This window comes from Anguilla anguilla, chromosome 11, assembly GCF_013347855.1.
Source record: "Anguilla anguilla isolate fAngAng1 chromosome 11, fAngAng1.pri, whole genome shotgun sequence".
Lineage (NCBI taxonomy): Eukaryota > Metazoa > Chordata > Actinopteri > Anguilliformes > Anguillidae > Anguilla > Anguilla anguilla.
Window position 1 is genome coordinate 10,127,724 of NC_049211.1, and position 19,527 is coordinate 10,147,250.

Here is a 19,527-nt window from a genome sequence, read left to right on the forward strand (position 1 = left end):
ACATATGAATTTCAAGCCTGTTTTGCTGTAATGAAAAACAGCCTTTGGGAACAATGGTACTGTAACACAAAAAAAAAACTAAAGACTGAAAACGATGAAAATATAGACTCTTCCCTCTACTAGACTTATTGAGATCAATAAATGCCGTTGAGGCTGATAGTTTTCCCTGTGATTGGTGCGCGTTTGTGGGAATAAACAAACACCCTTTCTTGTTTGGTTGTTAACGGATGAGGAGCCCGTGGGGCTGTGAGTTTTATTGAGAGTAGTCCTGCTGCGCTTTGCTTCTTGGACCGTTTTCCTGCCTGAAATCTGTGACACTTACTCCTGCCGTGGACTCAGAGACCCTTCAGTTTCATTACACCGCTAAAGCTGCAGTCGTGATTGTGTTACAGGACCTTGTCATACCTGGCAATGTGACCACTGAGCCATGTTGAACTGCGGAGCGATTGCATTGTGTGGAGACTAGCTAGTGTTTCAGATGTGGCCCGAGATAATGTGTTTTTATGTATGATTGCTTTTCATCTTGATTTCAAGATGAAAGTAAAGTTTAAAAACTTCTTTTCCACCCCCCACCCTCACCACCACCCCCCCCTCCCCCAACTCTTGTTTAGGCTGATTTTCTAAACATAAAAAAAATAAATAAAAAAATAAATAATCAGTTCTTTCTTTGGGTTTTTTTTAGGAACGCTCCCTTGAGGTTCATCACAGGAAAGGCAGTCATTACAGCTGCGCTGGAAACCGAAGCCTATCTATGTCGTAGCGCTCGGCGCTCGCGAGATTCACGGGCTCGTTTTTGTGCAGATGACGTCCGAGGGCCCCGGTAAAACAGGGGCGCGCGCGTAAAAGAGAGAGCTCTCTCCCCCCTTAATGGAAGGGCGTTCAGCGTTGTTATGATGCACGCAACGGGATCCTGTACACAAAAACATGCAACGAGATCCCGTACACAGAAAACGAGAGAGCGAGGCTGAGCCGGAGCAGGCTGCGCGGAATGTGGAACACGTTTGCGGCGGCGGCGGCGGCGTGGGGGTCTGGGGGCCTGGGACCAATCAGAGGGAATGCATGTTGATGTCTGAGGCCTGTTTTCCCTGGACGTCTGCGCCCCGGTATCTGGGCCTCCGTCGCGGCCCTCCAATAAAATGCACTAATGACCCGGGCCTGCGCTCGCTGGCTCCGATTTCCTCGCACATGCCCGGCGTCGCTGGTTTTTTTTTTTGGTTTTTTTTTACGGGAGGGGCGTGAGCGAGCGCCCGTTTCTGAGGCTACGCACACCTCACACCTAATTCTGCCAGGAGTCGCTGACTGGATTGTAATACTTTTTTTAAATAGTTAATCCTGTGTTTGTGTGTGTGTGTACACGCTTTCACCCGAACAGACTCACATGCATGTGCACGCACACACACACACACACACACACACACACACACACACGTAGACTGTGTGTGTATATATATAAAATCCCTGTTTTCCCTTTTTTTGTGGGGGGGAGGGGCTTATGGGGTTGCAAGGGCAACCCCTGTATTTAGGACTGTTCAACATGCTGTGAGATATTTAAAAACGGTTCTAAAAATACGATTTGTCCAATTACTGACACATTAGCTGGTTCTCATCTGGCACACCAAGGGAATGCAAACCGTTACCGTGTTTGGAAACGCCTAACATGGGAAAACCGAGACAGAGATTATATATTTCTTCAAGCTGCACACCTCCCCGGAGAGTTAATTAGTTTGTTTGAATGCTGCTCAGTCTCCCTGTGTAGGAAATATTCACCAGCAGCGTTCACACTCTGTAAATCTTCCATTTCCACTTCATTTCACACAGGTCTGCTCTGACCAGGAAGCACTGGCCACCAGGCAGAAGATTAAAAGAAGCAGGCTTTCAGTTTTTTTTTTTTTTTGATCACTCAACTTCGACCTGCAAGGACACTTAGGATTGCGATTTTAGGCAGACTTGGTTCTTGTGTTTGTTGCATTGCATCCTTGGCTGCACCTCAGGCTCAAACCAAATAAAAAGAAAAAAAACTGATGTTCACAATGTTTGTGCATAGTTTCATATTTACTTGTATGAAACCGTGCTTCGCTGAGGTCATCTGTGCAAATATTGTATTTGGATGCTATAAGGCTCCTAGACTACCAAGTGGAAAAAAGATCCCTTAGAAGGCAAAAAAAAGATGAATTTTAAATGTGTTTTACCCCCCAGAAAGCTCAGTAAATATATATTTAGAGTTGAATATCTGTATGATTTCACCAATTTTCTGCATATTAGACATTTCTTAGAAGTGATTCAGTACTGCATCATGTTGAGCACACATTAATCTTCTTTTATAGTACAGTAAAATTATGCTGAATTGCATTGTATTGGCATCATTATCAAATGGGCTTAACTATCCAAACCTTTATTTTATAGGCCCAGATTCAACCCAGCTGCAACCTTCTCGGATTAAATTTGGACCTCGTAAATGGACGCAGATTGCAAAGTAAGTAAGCCTTAGCATTTTGCATTGGATGTGGTGTTCTCTGAAATTAAAATGGTAAAAAATGTTAGCTCAGAAACACACGCTTCTTTCTTTTCATTGTTCAAAGATGTGGACAAATAGCACTGCAGTTACAGCAGTGATTGAACATATTCAACATGCTGATTTTTAAAAAGCTATATTGTATGAAATGGAAAGCTGAAAAGGTTTTTTGGACTATATACAATCCACATTATTTGGTCAGTGACTCAATTTCTTGTTGTTTTGGTTCTGTACACAATCAGTTTGGGTTTGAATTGAAGCAATGAATATGAGGTTAAAGTGCAGACTGTCAGCTCTAATTTTAGGGTATTTACATCAATACTGGGTGATCTGTGGACAGATTACAGCCAGTTTTACACAGTCCCTCCATTGTAGGGGACCAAAGATAATTGGACAATTGGCTGCTCAGCTGTTTCTTGGCCAGCTATATGTCTTTGTATCATTAGTTCATGCACAAGAAAGCTAACAAAAGGTCAAGAGTTGATTCTAGATTCTTTGCATTGGAGTCTGTTGCTGTTGTCTCTCAACATGAGGGCCAAACAAGTGTCAACAGCAGTAAAGCAGGCCATCTTGAGGCTGAAAAATCAGAATAAATCAATCATAGCAAAAACGCTGGGTGTGTCAAAATGAACTGTTTTGTACATTGTTAAGAGGCAAGAATGCACTGGTGAGCTCAGCGACCGCAAACAATCTGGTAGACCACAGAAGAGCAATGTAATATGAAGAATACTTTCAATTATGACAAAAAATCTCTTTTCAACTCTCTAAGAGATCAAGAATATATGTTGACATAGATGTGTCAAAGACTACCTTACAGTACATGCCTGGCAGAGCATCACCAGAGAAGATACTCAGCATCTAGTGATGTCAATGGATCACAGACTTCAGGCAGTTATCAAATGCAAAGTATTTGCAACCAAGTTCTAAATATGACTGTGTATAAAAGGTGCCCTAATTCTTACACAGATTACCTGATATGGATGTCTGTGCCCTCAAATTAATGTTGACAGTCTGCACTTAAACCTCATAGTCATTGTTTCATTTAAAACCCAATGTGTTTTAACTTTGACTTGTAGCCAAACTCTCACGTTATACATTCTCTTCACCAAACTCACTTTGGCGGGTTAGTTTAGTGTCGCTGTGTTTGTGAAGGGGGGGGAAAGCTTTTAATTGTCCGTCACGGTGAAGGAGAAATGCTGTTTGGATCCCATCCATAGTTTAGGAAAAGGGCAATAACATGATGAATAACTGTTCGGCCATAATCAGTCCTGGGAAATCGAGAGTCTCACATGTGGGGAGAAAATTCAGGTTGTGTGCATTATTTCATACCAGCCACCGAACACCTGGCAGTGTGTGACCTGCACCCACTGGCGCCCCTCACCTTGGAAGTAGGGAGTGAAGGAGAGAGAATAACAAATATTTTTTTAAAAACTATTTAAAAAAACTGTGAAGATTGTCTCAGTTGCAGTTGCGTAGCAGTTGGCCATAGCCCTGAGGGGTACTGAGGGGGTGGGCTAATTCTGTTAGCAACAACAGCACACCATGCGTCCCTACACAAATATAAAAGAACATCAGTGCCTTCAGTATTGTTGGTTACTGGGCTTTGGTTATCATTAATAACCACTTTTTTTTTTGCATTAATTAATACCATCTGCCTTGAAACGGATTTTGTTGTTGTAATGAACGCTGTACTTTTTGTCGTAATTACTTGTTTGTGTTGGCCATGATTCAGAGCACATAGTCTCTGCATTACAGCAGAAAGTGCAGTGCTGCTGAACTCGACTGTATCAGGGAAGGCAGCAGTTTAAAGAGAGAGGGAACAGACAGAACAAGGAACGAGAGGAAGGAGTGAGTGAGAAAGTGAAAAAAACAGAGAGGGCAGAAGAGAGAGAAGTGTGGGGGGCGGAGAGACAGGGAGGTTGTCTGAGGTGGCACTTTCCAGTCGCGATTGGGATGGTTTGGCTTGGCGCGGCGTTGCCGCTTGCCAGTCGGGCCGGGCCGGGCCGGGCCGGGATCGGCTCTGATGACTGAGTAATGCGTCGCCCGCATACCTCGCTTATGCGATTATGCCGTGAAGTGAACGTGGCTCTGCAGTCATGGACAAGGCCGGCCTTGTGGGTCTGCAGCGTGTGCTTCGAGGAGAGGCGTCACTGCGATCTGTCCTGTCGCGTGGTGGTATGGTCATTTCACAGGAGCCGTGAATCACCATGGCACCACGCAGCTGGAGATCTAATTGTGCTTAAAATGACATTTTAAGCTATTTTAAGACGCATGTATTTTTGAGATGGATATGTCATGGTTTCCTCATAATATATATAGTGTTCCAGACCAAAAAATAAATAAAAAAAATCTTTTCACCGTTAAGAATTGATAAATATAGGACAGTATGTGTCTGTAAATAAACACACACATGCACACACACACTCAGACAATCTCAGTATCATTTATCATATTTGTCATAAATATACCCTCAACTTTTATTGGTCAGGAGGTGATGACCAATGAAAAACTTGGGATCTTCTCCATCAGTTCTGATGGCTGAGGAGGTGGCTGGTGCTTCACTGAGTAACGCTTAAATTCTCAGCCCCCTAAAGAAACTCCATCAAAGGCATTTCCTGTGTACCCGACATACTTACTCTAGGGGACAGTGCATTCAGTCGTGTAATTTTCGCTTCATTAATCCCAGTTCTGTATGAATGCACTTGGAAGTCATTTCTTTTGTGCAGTTAAATATCAAAGTAATCATGGAGGCACATACACACACACACACGTACGCACACACATGCGCACTCACAGACATTTATGTTCCTGGTTGCTATCATTTATATCACAGGTCCTTTGCTAATCATAGTAAAAATATGAACCTGGAAGAGGCTCAGTGAATGTTTGCTGGGGCTGTGCGTCTGTCTCCCACTTGCATTGTGGGTAATGCAGTGTGTGCTCTGCGCTTTTTTCTGAATGCGATGACGATGACGCGTCACAGCTGAGTGTGCTAAGGCCGAAGCTCTGCTGAAGCTGCTCTTCTTTCACTCTGCCAGAGTGGGGAGCTGGTCCAGCAGCAGATCTGTCTTCCCTCTGCGAGGACGTCAGCCAGCAGGCTCAGCTTTTCACAAGTCCCTCTTTAATGGCACTTACACGTAGCCACTCTTCTCATTATCTGTGTGTGTGTGTTTGTGTCTGTGTCTGTGTGAGTGTGTGTGTCCGTGAGTGCAAGTGTGTGTGTGTGCAAGTGTGAGTGTGTGCGTGCGTGCGTGTGTGTGTGTGAGTGCATTTATGTCTATCTGTCTAGCCTACATATATATGTGTATGTGTGTGGGTGCGTGAGTGCAAGTGTGTCCGTGTGTATGGCTGTGTGTATGTCTGTCTAGCCTATTTCATATATATATATATATATATATGTATATGTATATGTCTGTGTGTGTACAAATATATATGCATTTGTTTATGTGTATGTCCATGTTTGTGGTTACATGTGCAGTTCTGTTTGTATTGTCTGTATGTATGTGTGTGTGTTCTTTCCCACTCCATTTTAGATCTGCAGTTCTTTAACTTCTGTTACTCGGGGGGTGACCTGCTCGGTAAGAGACAATGTGAGAAACACGTTCTCGTCTGTGGACCGGTGGTTATTATTGTGTCTGTGCTCGTGTTCAATTCAAGAATGTGGAAGTGGGAGGGACAGGTGCCTGTCTGACTTCCCTTTCCTGCCCCGAAAAAGTCAGCGCTCTAAAACCGCCAAAAAGAAAGGAAAGAAAAGAGGGACTGAAAGGGGAAAGGAGCGGAGCGGAGGGACAGCGGGATCCATTAAAAAAGAATAAGAAGAAGCAAAAATAAAAGCCAGGGGCACAGCACAATGCCAGAGCCAGGGTTAAGTGCTAGGATTTCGGCCGATGGGATTTGGGGTCCTGCATTTAAGCTGAGACCCCCCCCCCCCCCGCCCTGCCCCCTCGTCCCCCATCCCAACCCTAACCCCCCCAGCGCTGGGGCCAACCCCAGTCATCTGCCATAATCAGAACGATGATATACAGAGCCATTAAAAGAGCGAGCCGCTGACATGCCAAACAATAGCCCCTCACAGCATGGTCAGGAAGCCGGCCTATCCAGGTGCACTCCCAGCTCCTCGTAACGAGAACAAATTCTTAGTCTCCCCTCAGCCATTATTGAGTGTTCAGAGGAGCCTATTGAGGATATGGTGGGAGGGGAGCGAGAAGGGAAAGAGGGATGATGGGGGGGGGGGGGGGGGTGTGTGGGGGTGGAGAGGGGCGGGAGGGAGAGAGGGAGAGGGAGGGAGGGAGGGAGGGAGGGGTGGTGGCGGTGGGTGTAGGGGTTGGGGGGTGTGTACTACACGTTTTCGAGCCTTCAGGTATGTTGAAAAGACAGGACATTTGAGCAGGCCAGGGGGAATCACTCAGCTGAAAATAATAGCAATAATAAAGTTTCCTTTTTCCCCCCTGCATCTACCTACCGCAGCGCGTCGGAAACACAAAGGGGCGAAACTTTCCAATACCCCAACCCCCCCCCCCACCCCCAAAAAAGAAAAAAAAAACAGGATATCATCCTTCAGGAGATCCTGTGGGACGGGGCAGAAGCGCAGCCTGGTTTAGGGGGGAAGAGACGAGGAGCTGTCTGTCAGCAGGTGATTGTGACACAAAGCAGGACGGGGTGGGTGGGGGGGAGGTGGGGGTCCCGGGGGGGACACAGACGGGCCCCTGTGCCTGTTCAGTGAGACGTGCACGGGGGGCCAGGCTCGTGTGAACATCCCGGGCCGCCATTGCTGCGCGGCGGGGCTGAAATGGCGGTGCCGGGGACAGATTTGAAGGCTTCACTGCACAAATCCTCACGCTGATACACAGGGGAACGCAGCTCCCCGTCTGTGTGTGGTCCCGTCTCAGGCTTAGGTAACTGCCCCTAAATTAAAACACACATACGTGTATTTATCGTATAAGTCCACTTATTAGGAGCTGTCACGGGCGTGCCAGAAATCTTTAAACGATGTTCATGGTCACTGCTTCCCCTGGACTCCCACCCTCCCCCCCCCCCCCTCAGTTTCTTATATTTTGTTTTCCTGATCTTCGAATAATTGCTGCTTGAACCGTGAGCAGATTCACACCTCCTGATGCCATCTGGCCTAGTCCCCGGCGTTTGCGGAAAATTCGGGAAAGTTCTGGAAACGCGGTCAAAAAAAAAAAAAAAAAAGGTGGTGAGAATTCTAATGAATTGCTTTGTGCTCCTTTCATTCCGGGAGGCTTTGGCCTAAATAACTTTCCTGTGTTATAAAACACCCAAACAATTTGACGGTTTGGCACCCCGAAGCCCTGCTTTGCAGAGGGGAGAAGGGACTGGAATGGAAAGAAAAGGTAATCTGCGCGCTTCCCTCTGAAACAGAGTACGTTTTAATTAACGAAAAAGAGGTATGACACGGTGCAGAAAAATGGCTAATTAATAAGTTGGGTGTTCTTTGCGGAAAGGTTTTATTCCGTGGCACTCGTCTCTTTTTATTCCCCCCCCCCCCCCCCCTTCCTGTTTCAGGCCCGGCTCAGGCCTGGCCAGTGTCCGTGTCACCGCACGAGCCGGAGAGACCGGCGGTGGCAGCGCCTGTCGGATTGTGCCGCGCGTTTGTCACGCGGCATCGCCGTAATATCGTTCAGGGGGTTGTTATTAAAGTCGTCGTTATGACTTGAAGCGACTCTGGGGGGTGTGGTTTGGGGGGGGGGGGGGGTTCACACTCTCGGCGGTGGTTATGACATGAACCGGCGGACATAACCAGAGCGGAGCCGGCTTGGCATTTGGCTTTTTTTCCCCGGGAATCGGGAATTCCGGGTAAGGCTGGAGTCGGCCGCTGGCGTTTGAAGGCAGAGCAGGAGCTCTGGTAAAGCTCATCGAGTGACAAGAGTAAGAGAGAGACACGCGGATGAATTCGGATCTTTGCGTGCCTCCCCGCCCCCCTCTCTCTTTCAGCCGTGGTACGATGTCTCGGAGTTGATGGAAGACATGGGCTTTGCGTTTGATTACGGAAATTAGTGCTACGCGGAGAGGACCGCCCCATGCCATTCTGCTGACTCAGTACCGTTCAGTACGTTTGTGGGGGGAAGAAAAGGCTCCTCCACATGTAAAAGAATCATTTTAATAATGAGTCGTTTCTGTGAGCGTTTCTTTTTTCAATACCCATGATCTCTGCAAGACTGTACTGGCTCCATGTTAATGACAATGTGGACCGTATAGGTTTACCCCCTTTAGTTAGCAGTGTGGCAAGATTTCCTCCCTGACCTGTTCCTACCTGAGTATAGTAGTAAATGTAAGAATCTGCCGCGTAGCTGCGTCTTAAATTATGATTGTGTCAGGAACTCTTACTCAGAAGAATGCTGGAATGCAAGCTCTTTACTAGAACTTTAAGGTTATGTAATGTCCTGCAAGTATCATTTTCAGACTGTCTGTCAAAAAAAATCAGGGTCAAGACTCGGGCTTGGACCGTGGTCGTGAGATGTAAATTTCTGGCTGAACTATTATTTTATATTTTTCATGAGATACGAGTATAGACTGATGCCTTGTTGCTCCTAAATCATCCTCCAGAATATCCTCTAGTTAGGTAGCATACGTAATGTATTATAAAGGAAAGTCAAGACCATTTAAAGAGCAATATTTAATATACTGTATCAATTACAGCTGTGAAGGAAGAAGTGATTGTGTTAGACTAAATGTCTTCTATTGCTATATGCAGTATTTTACTGCCGGACACACACACACACACACCAAATGTGTTGTAAAATCATTTAGTTTAAAAATACATTACTGTGTATGGTTCCTCTTGCTTTGAGTAATTTTGCCTACTGTTTGTGGGACAGCAAGCAATCTAAAGTATTACAAAAAAATCTTCTTGCTGATGGAAATCTTGAGATACCCAAAGAAAAACACTTACATGTAATAACGTAGTTTAATAAACAGACAGGCAAATAGGCAGAACTTCCAGAAGTCGGGTGGGAGGGAGTGGGGTGTGGGGGGGGGGGGGGGCGCTGGACCTTCTTTGTTTCAACAAACTATGAAAGCTTTAAAATGCATGCCCCAAGCTACGAGTTAGCGGCAGAGAATGGGTTTATTATTCTCAACTGTGGATTGCAGAAGAGAGGAGGGCCAAGTGGTAACAATTTTGAGCGCATGTCAATAAAGCTCTAATACGCCAGCTTCAAAAGATACTGTGGGTGTTCTTAGCGGTAATGGAATTGTTAAGCATGCTCTGGGATTTCGAGCGCGCTCCCTGGGAAGGCAAAGATGACAACCTGTTAATATCCAGAGCTGCATGTATGGCAGTTCATTAAACCAGCGCTCAATCACAGATCCCATTGTTTTCCACGGTCTCCCCTCGCGTGTCTTCTGGTCCACGTGGGGACCTCATTCCTGGCTCCCAGTCCAGACTCCAGCGCCCTGAGAATCCTGAGAGAAGTAAAAATAATAAGATGGCGTGGAGTGGCCATTTAGGAATCTTTGGGCTGGTAGCAAGGGGGGGGGTGGAGGGATGGGGGGACAGGGGGGGTTGCAAGTTTCCGATTCCCCTGATGGGGCATTGCTGTTATACCTTTGAGCCGAGCAGTTAACCTCAAAAGCTTCAGTAAATATGACCTTGTTTACATTTGGGAATAATAATGAAGAAGACGACAAAGAAAATGAAGGCAAAGACAACGATGAAGGAGAAGAAGAAGAAGAAGAGGAAGTTTTATGCAGCCGGTACGAGTAGGATCAGTGTGTATCATAAACACAGGAGGGCAGTCTTCATGCACACTTTCACCCGTCCGTGGTAGTCTGGACTCCCAGAAGGAGCATACGTCTCGTGGCAGGATCCAGGCCACTGAACGATGATAAATAACGGCAGACATTAACTATCCAAGAAAATATGTCTCTAAAATGGGGAACTGGTTCTCAGGTTCTCTAGCCAGGAGATTCACGTGACTGTTGGTTTGCTCCGTGTTGGCTTCTCTGTGTGGGTTTATTCTGTTCATAATAGCCATAGTCTTTGTGTTCCTAATTTTAGCCTCCTTTCCTTGACAGCTAAGCACCGCACAAGTAATTAACAAAAATCATAATAATGATTTAAGATTCCTTGCTAGGACTATTTTAGTAAATGGTGTGGATTTAAAATACTTACTGAATTAAAATATTGTGTAATTACAAAATACCATCTACAATGTGGTAGACTCTCCAAAAGTTTTAAGTACTCTATATCAGAATTTTTTTTTGTAGTTTCCTATCCTGTCCTCTATACTTTAATCATTAGTAGTAGGCTTTCTCTGTAAATTGTCATTATGCAGCTGTTCCCAGTCTTGGGGGTCTACTGATACCCCATAATTCTGCCTAACCTATCCCACTGTCCATTAAATGTGTTCAATTGAATACTAACCAAAACTGTTTGTGGCACTAATAAACGGAAATACCCTTAAGAAACAGTTTTTTTTTGGATTTATTAGACTTAGCTCATATCCAGTAAACCAGTTCATCCTAAAATAACTTAACAGCAGTAAAACTATCTTGAGATTTACACAAGAAGCCAGCATACACAATGAGAAACATTTAGTTATAAACCATTGTGTTTTTATTTTATTATTTTATTTTTTGGAGGGGTGTGGGGGTGGTTATTTATGACAGTACGAAACAACTAAATTGATGACTCCTGTCCCACCAAAGTGGCGAAACGTCCGATTTCCTTCGTCGAAACGCAGGGGCTGGACCACTGCATTTACGTAGGAGCCAGACTTTAAAGGAGGTGCGCGTCACTCTCAGAACTCCATTCTGTTTGATGCGTCCACCAGGTAGAGAAACCTCACGGTCTGCCTTCACACACAGCTGTATCAATCATTCTGCCAGAATCTACACTGCTGCAGATGTACCGGCAAATGAATGAGTGAATGAATCCCATAAAAAAGTACATAAATAAATAGTCTCTGAGATTAAAATAAACACATTTCAGCTTGGGCCCCAGTTGGCTGTGTTATTTGTCCATGCATTTTAGTGTGGTTTCTTTTTGTGTGTTTAAAAAAAAAAATAGTTTTAGTACTGCTTTCCGTCATTACGAAATTTTAATTCGGTGTCATACTTTGTTCAGGCTTTTCAAACTGAACAAAAAAACAGATAGGTGCTGTTTGTTTTTATTTAAATATAAGTTGGTAATAATGTCTTTCAAGCTGTTTGAATTTCTGAAATTGCCTCCATTTATGTGTAAATACAAAACAGCTCCAGAACAGTTTGGACTTCTTCCCAAACAAAAGCTGTTGTTGGTTTGGAGGCCAGTTTCTGGCAACCTAATGCATTTTAGCTTAGCAGTAATGCCTTGTTTGCTACTTGCACAAATCACCCTTAAAAACTTGTAACAGTTGTGCTGTAGACGTAATGCACGTTTAGGAAGCTTGGGCGTTTTGTGCAGTTATGTTGTTATACTCCACACGCAGCTTCTTCCTTTTGGGTGTATGTGGCTTTGGCTGCTGTGCACTCTTCTCCTTCCTTCCCACCTACCTGATAGAAATATGCAGCACTGTCCAAAGCATTGCAGAGATCTCCATGTAGAGCTGAGGTGGAAGCCTATTCCAATCTACAGTACATTTCCCCAATTTATTATAATAACTGGTAATTGTTATGTTGTTAAGCCCTTTATGGGTTGAAGTATGGGTGCGCAGGGTTGCACAAAAGAGAACTGTTATGATGTCATTTTTTAGTAATAACCGAAAACTGATAAAAACCACTGCTGGACTTCATACGAATTGTCTGGTTTTTCAATTTTAGATCTCATTAATCAGCTACTACTACTACTACTACTAATAATAATAATAATAATTCTGTAATTCTGGATCTTTTCCAGCTGAGGTAAGAAATGCTGAAATGATGACTCTTTAGCTACCTTTTGAAAACCAACTGAAAACATTTATTTTTGTTTGTGCTTTTGTGAACTGTAATCTGTTCATGATTGACTAAACTGTGCCTTGCTTTGTATTTTGACCATTGATTTTACCTGTTCAGTGTCCTTGGACACTTTGGAGTGAACAGAACTACACAAAAGAGAATTGATTGAATTGAATAATACTTCTTAAAAAAAGAGATTAATTACGAAACTGGGGTGGTGATCTCAATATAGTTGGTCCACACTTTGAACTGGATTTGACAGAAATCCAATGTAATTCAGAGTTATTTTGCTGAGAGTAAATATTGGATTGATATCACACCATTCACAAATATACAATTGGAATAAGCAGTCCAGTTGCAGCAGAACAACTATAAAGGAAGCAAGAAACAGTTTTTCCTTTTTTTGCTAAGTATAGATTAGCACATTTTCATGTCCCTGTAATGCCTGTTTTGCATGTCGCTGTAATGCCTGTTTTGCAACACACAGATCAGTGATGTATCCCATGGCTCTGGAGTGCAAACATCACTGTCCAGAGAGAATTTTACTGTAGCGATAGAAGCCGATAGATTTTTAGGTGCAAACAGGTGGGAATAGCTGCCAGAGTCTAAAGTCAGATTAAGCCCAGATATAATCGATGTTGATCTGTTACAATGGCTACACTGTCATTTTTTGGTAATCATTAAAAGTTTATATATAGCAATATCAATGAATTGTATATATAATCAATGAATAAACAAGCAGGTGTCTTAGGAATCAATTTTCCAATAAACACAGTTGATGAGCTGAGAATTTGAACTGCATTTTCAAAATCGCATTTAGCTAGTGGCTAGTTGACTGATGTGATGCTAATTAAGAAAGTGCACTCATAAAATTAATTGTGCAGGTGCATTTATCTTGTGGTTATTCTGCCAATACCTACATTTCAGCTTAAGCTGTTAGAATAAACTTAAGGAAAAAAACTGCCATTTTGGGTCTCTGACAGCCAACTGTTTTCTCAGGATAATTTGACACTCAATAAATGTATTATGTGGTTGGTTTATTTATTGTTGATTTTTATGCCAAGGATATGTATTTTCACTCTCCACAACACTCAGTTTGTTCAGACCTGTACCTTACATTATGGCAGCAGACATTTTGGCAGAAGTATCATCAACATTGTAAGAAAGCTTAAACTTATTAATTAATATAAACTGTATCAATTAAATGAACATGTATTTTCATCTAACACTTATTTTGTACAAATATGATGTTATTATGAGATATGCTAGTATTGTGGGTTTGACAAAGGACAATGTCCAGGGGGCTACATATCCAAGCTACATATTCACATGTGCAAGCTACATATTCAGAACTGCTAGCTAATTAAAAGTTATTTCTGGAAATTTATGAACACGGAACTATATCAGACCATCTACTGGCACTGACAGAATGTAATACAGATTATTGGTTGGGAATCATTATTAAGAATAATGGCATTGGATGATTTAGAAATCACATTTGAAATCCACTGGCAAGTTAAGGAAACGGGTCATATTGCCTTCATGTGACTGTTTCTTTGGCCCTTGACCTAGTGACAGCTGTTATCTGAGGATGTGACCTGTTTATAAACTGAATTCTCTGTATCTGTGATGGTCACGGTACCAAGACTAGGCGTGGCATCGATAGCCAGCAGTTCTTCTTAAACATTTGTGGAAATGCACTTGCAGATGCAGCATTGAGTGCGCTGTTGGAGCACAAGAAGAATGAATGAAGTAAATGATATGAATATGATAAGTACATAAAGGCACCATCAGTATTGGAAAACTGCAGATTTAAGCTCTGGGTGGGCTGTGTACTCCACAGAGGATACAGCAGGTAGTTACCCTCACCCTACCCTGGGGGGGGGGGGGGGGGGGGGGGGGGGGGGGGTTAAGCAGTCACAATCACTGGTGAGTGACATTATACTGACACTTCACAGGACATGACCCTGAAGACTTTGATGTGCTGTGATAATTCTCACCTCAAAGCTTTAATAAAAAAATGTATTTGTAAATTATTACTTTCTGCCGTCCTAGGACTGCTGCCTACAAGTGGAGTTTCTTGTTGAAGGAAAGGTGCCTATCTTGGGTGTCTTGCTGCTTAAAAGTTTCATGTTCGGTTGAGTGTTTTCTGTAGAACTTGCAGCATTTGGAACCACCCCCCCCCCCCCCCCCTTCCTTAAAGTTGTGCCCTATTCCAACAATCGCCACAAAGAAGGGTTTCTTGCTGAGGCAAGCTCAGCCACAGGCACCACGCAGGGGTGAGAGGGCAGAAGCCCAGCCTTTTGTGGTTTGACCACAATATGGGGTTTATAGAGCCTTAGGAGTCACGGAGCTTCTTTGATAAGTAAACCACTGTTCCTTCTGAAAGTCTTCGCCAGGTGAAAGGTGTGCCCTTGTTGCTAGGTGATGACGCGTGTCACAATGCTGTCCCATCGCTTGCTGTTATCCAGTGGACTAGCATGAAGCAGCGCTGCAGGAAGACCTGTGGCTGCAGGATGGCATGGGCGGTTTAAGAAATGGGCTTGAAAGCAAAATGGTGCTGCTTAAAATCCTTAAGAAACGTTTGTATAATAATAATAATAATAATAATAATAATAACAACAATAATAATAATGATAATAGTGTAAAACAAAAAGTGCATAAGCTCTATAAAATTATTTTAATGAGTAAACATACATTTTAACATACTGTAAGTTAGACGAGGTGTAGCAACAGTATTTCCCAGTAGATATCAGTTGGGCTGAGCTTTGCATTGTCATGACCATTGTGCTTCAAGTTCAGGTTGAATGTGCAGCCGGAGTAGGCTTACGCAATTTGATTACTGTAGCCCAGAATGAATGAACCTCCTTAGGTTTCCCTCAATAGCAAACTGTACACTAATATGTTCATAACTGAGCATTTTGTGCAACCAGGCTGTATCAAAGTCCCCATTAAACGTTCAATTGCTCACTATTAGATCACACCAAGACTCAATTACCTATCATTCAATGCACTACCTAAATCACAGCCCCTTCAGATACATTAAAATAAGCTTCTGGACAAATATTGCGACAATATCTAAACATAAATTAATATTCTTATCGTATTTATGTTTCAGTATTTAGTGATTGCTCTTATACAAATTGCATTTTTTACATACAGTCCATTTATTCAGCCAGATATTTAACTGAAGCGATTCATATTAAGTACCTTACTCAAGAGAACAACAGTACCACCCCAGCTGGATATTGAGCTCACAAACTTTATGCTACATTCCAGCCCATGTTATCATGTTACGTTAGGAATGAGATAATATGTTGCATTGTGTGTGTGTGTGCCTCTCTGTGTGTGTGTTTGCATGTGACTCTGTATGTGTGCGTGTGTGTGTGTGTGTTTTTGCAGGTGACTGTGTGTGTGTGTTTGCATGTGACTCTGTGTGTGTGTGTGTGTGTGTGTGTGTGTGTGTGTGTGTGTGTGTGTTTGCATGTGACTGTGTGTGTGTGTGTGTTTGCATGTGACTATGTGTGTGTTTGCGTGTGTGTGTGTGTGTGTGTTTGCATGTGACTCTGTGTGTGTGTGTGTGTGTGTGTGTGTGTGTGTACGCATGTGTGTGTGTTTACGTTTAATGAGGGGCTGGGGAGCCTAAGATATTTCCAGAGAGGCGAGCCGCAGCCTCAGTCCCTGTGGCACGCTGAAGGGCTGTCTGCCGTGTCAGACCCTGGTGCATGCGTACACTCAGCACTCTGCAGTGCGTGTACTGAACTCTTTTTCCAGCTTACACTGATGTGTCAAGCCCTGTGGTTGACAGAATCAGAGCGTTTGTGGACAGCCAATTGTGTGTTTTTTTTTTTTCCTCCCAGCAGCCATTGCCATGTAAAGCCTTTAATGTGGCTAACTTTAACCTGTAGAATTTCTCGCATTTGAGAGTCAGTGGTGTGAAAGCACATTCACTTTTAGGAGTGCATTGAATGTGCAGTACCCTCCAAAATTAATCGCAACCTTGAGAAAGATAAGTAAAGAAGGCTTTATAAAATAAAACCTGCTGGGAATTAGCTATATTGTATGCTCAGAAAATAGAACATTACACTAATAGAATTGGAAAGGGAAAAAAAAAAACATTTTGTTTAACGAGTAACATTTTTGTTTCCAAAAAGATATTAGTCACATTGATTCACATCCCTAATAATACTATTAAATGAATTACAACAATAATAAATAGCTTCCAATGGTGTGTAACCCAAAAAGTGTCACCCTTAGCCATGGGGAAAGTGCTGACCCTCACAAGTCAGGCAGTCGTTACAAACAAATAACTAAAGATAAATCTTTAAGCTAAAGATAAAAATGCATCTTGTCTCCAGGCATGGTGAGGAAGATGGTTTAGGAGGCAAAGAATAATTAAAGGGCCACAAAAGACCTGTTCTCATCTCAGGGACACAGATTTTACACATCCAATATCAGATGCCATCTCCGTTGCCAACTGTCTTTTTGGAATGGTTATTACTGAGTTGTGAACATTTGTGACACTTTTTAATTGTGGCTGATAAATCATTATTCAAGGCAGAATATTTTTTCAGATATTTGAAAATTAAAATCTAGCTCAGTACAATATTATTTATAATTTATGATTTATATTATATTAATAAAAATAGTAAAATATACAATGCTGAAAATTATTGACAAATTAGGCCTGCTTTATGAAATACCTAGGTGGCCTTTTTTTATACTTATTTGTCTAGTTAGTCTTGAGCAAGTAGAACCCATCGACTTAGTTGTCACTTAATAAGGTCCTTATTTCTATGTAATAGTCATTAGTGAACTGTACTTGTCGGGGGTTAAAACTGGTCAATTTGCAGTGTACAATTATTGTAATTATGGTCTGTCCCACCTGCCATCTACTCAGAAACATATTTAGCGGGAAGCTTAACATGCATTCTGATCCCTGGTTTAGAATGATGAACAGCAGTCGAGCAGCCTCGGCGCTGAGGCAGTGGTCATTTTCACATCAATTGCATTCCCAGGAGTCAGAACCAGTGTGCGTTTGTCATTAGCCTTCGTCTGTTTCTTTGTACAAATGCACTCCGGTACAGTTTTTATTTTTTTGGGTGCGCTGTTGGGTTCGGGAAAAAAGCCTTTAAATCTATCAAATGTAAGAAGGCAAAAGTAGGCCTACTCCGTTTTTGAAAAAAATACACCTAAGGTGGCTTTCACACTTGGTTCGTTTGTAAGGTGTTTTTTCACCCCCGGTTTCCCTCTCAATTCATTCATTTGATGGAATGAACTGCCTACAGTGGCTTTCACTGTTGGGTTGTTCTGGGTTTTTTTCCTCCCCCCCCCTCCCCCCCCAAATCCGAGTTCGTCCTCTAAATTCGATTCATTTTGGAGATTACAAAGTTTTTTTAAAAAACCTGGGAGTTCACCAAAAAAATCTCGTTGGAATTTGTTTGTACACAGTGGTCTCAGATTGGTCGCAAATGAACTGTGGTCTGCTTCCCAGCTGGTGAGAAAGCAATCTGCATCGATCCACTCTGCAACCAAGAGAAATCCGATGGTGGATGCGTTCGTGAAAGACGGAGACGGTACCATTGGCGATGCGCTGTCCAAAATGTTTAGCGGCATGTTTAACGTAGTGGTGCTATAATGTATCGTATTGCAAACGCACAAGCGTTCGGCAGAATAAAAAAGAATTAGGCAGAATTTGCATAAATATGAAGCCAAGATTTGCATGCGAAGTAGGTGTGGAAACGACCTGTTTCATCGGCCATGAAGCCACATAATTGCAAAGGTGGACAAAAAGCGAAAAACATCTTATACACACTCTAAAAAATAAAACGTGTTTGTATCCTAAAACCTTTGAAGGAAATTAGCTTAAACCAATGGTTTGCTAGCTTACAAGTAAATGTTTATTGAGCTATTTAGGTTAAACAGAGTATTCCTTCAGCGTTTCATATCAGAATTAATGTCCAGAAAAATAATCTGAGTTATATCTGAGATCAGTTAACAAATCAAACTGTAATAACACAGCAGTTTTGACCTATGTGGACCTGTTGGTGTTAAATACTAAGATCTGTTTGCTAATGTAGGCCTATTTTGGATTTTATTGCACTGTTTGCTGTTCTGGACAGACTTAGTGTGGTGTCCAGTGCAAGACAAACTATACAGGATAATTTTATTGCCATAATACTAATTTTATGGAATTGCAGCGTAGTAGTCTCTTACAATGTACAAAAATGAAAATCTTTTGGACAACACAGAGTAATGCGTACATGTTGGCGACAGCTGAGTTGCACATATGGATGTAATGAGATGAAAAAAAAAAACTCACTAGCAAAGAGTGCTAGTCAGTTGGGACCAGCCAGCACTGTAGCTTCTGATCACTTGCTAATAAACGGTAAACTTCAACTCCAGACATTTCTAACCTCCCTCATTCCCCCCAGAATGTTACAATAACTTAATAATCATGGAGTAGTTCCAAGAAGAAAAAAAGCATGCTTTGTTCTGAAACAAAGGCATTCAGTTGAATGGGAAATACATGACTGCAAATGAACAAGCATTAAAAGGGATGCGTCCCTTTTGCCAAGGTACTTCTCTGGATGCCAAGATCAGCCAACGCGCTTTCTAAAAGGCAGACTTTGGAACCAGAGAGCCAGCAGCCCCATAGCGCACTGAGTTTGTAAACAAAGGCGTCAGCCTTTTTATTTGAGCACAAATTTCAAAAAGTAATTTTGAAACAGGAACCAAATTCTACACCGTAAAATGTTCGGGACATATGGTCCCAGTTGGACTTGTCTGCACTCTGTTAGAGTTGAATTAACACTGGGTATGTTACTGTGTAGATATTTTTGATTTGCCATCTCACTATTTTGAGCAAATGGTTTTTCATCCAGTTCAGGTCCTTTGGAAAGTCCTTGTCCTTGTATACTGTTAACTACAGCCATACCGAGTTCGCCCAGTTAACCGTAAGGGTGCCATTCCTGTCCTTTAAACTTGCTTTGCCTATTCACCAGTGTGTTTGTCTGCCAAGTGTATTAACCCTCACATACTGGCCTGCTTTGTTAGTCTTTACCAGCCCTACTATTCTTTTTATCCGTAGTTTGCCATAATTTGCCAGCTCTGTTAACTGTAACCACACCCGCTTT

General features: G+C 42.7%; 1 protein-coding gene across 3 annotated transcripts in view; it reads left to right on the forward strand.

Annotated features, from left to right (window-relative positions):
• prdm16 (PR domain containing 16) overlaps positions 1-19,527 on the forward strand; it is a 294,901-nt gene that overhangs the window by 57,542 nt on the left and 217,832 nt on the right. For all 3 annotated transcript variants that reach the window (XM_035381354.1, XM_035381359.1, XM_035381356.1), the window contains exon 4: positions 2,404-2,473. In XM_035381354.1, the coding sequence (XP_035237245.1) occupies positions 2,404-2,473 (70 nt within the window). The remainder of the gene's footprint in view (positions 1-2,403; positions 2,474-19,527) is intronic.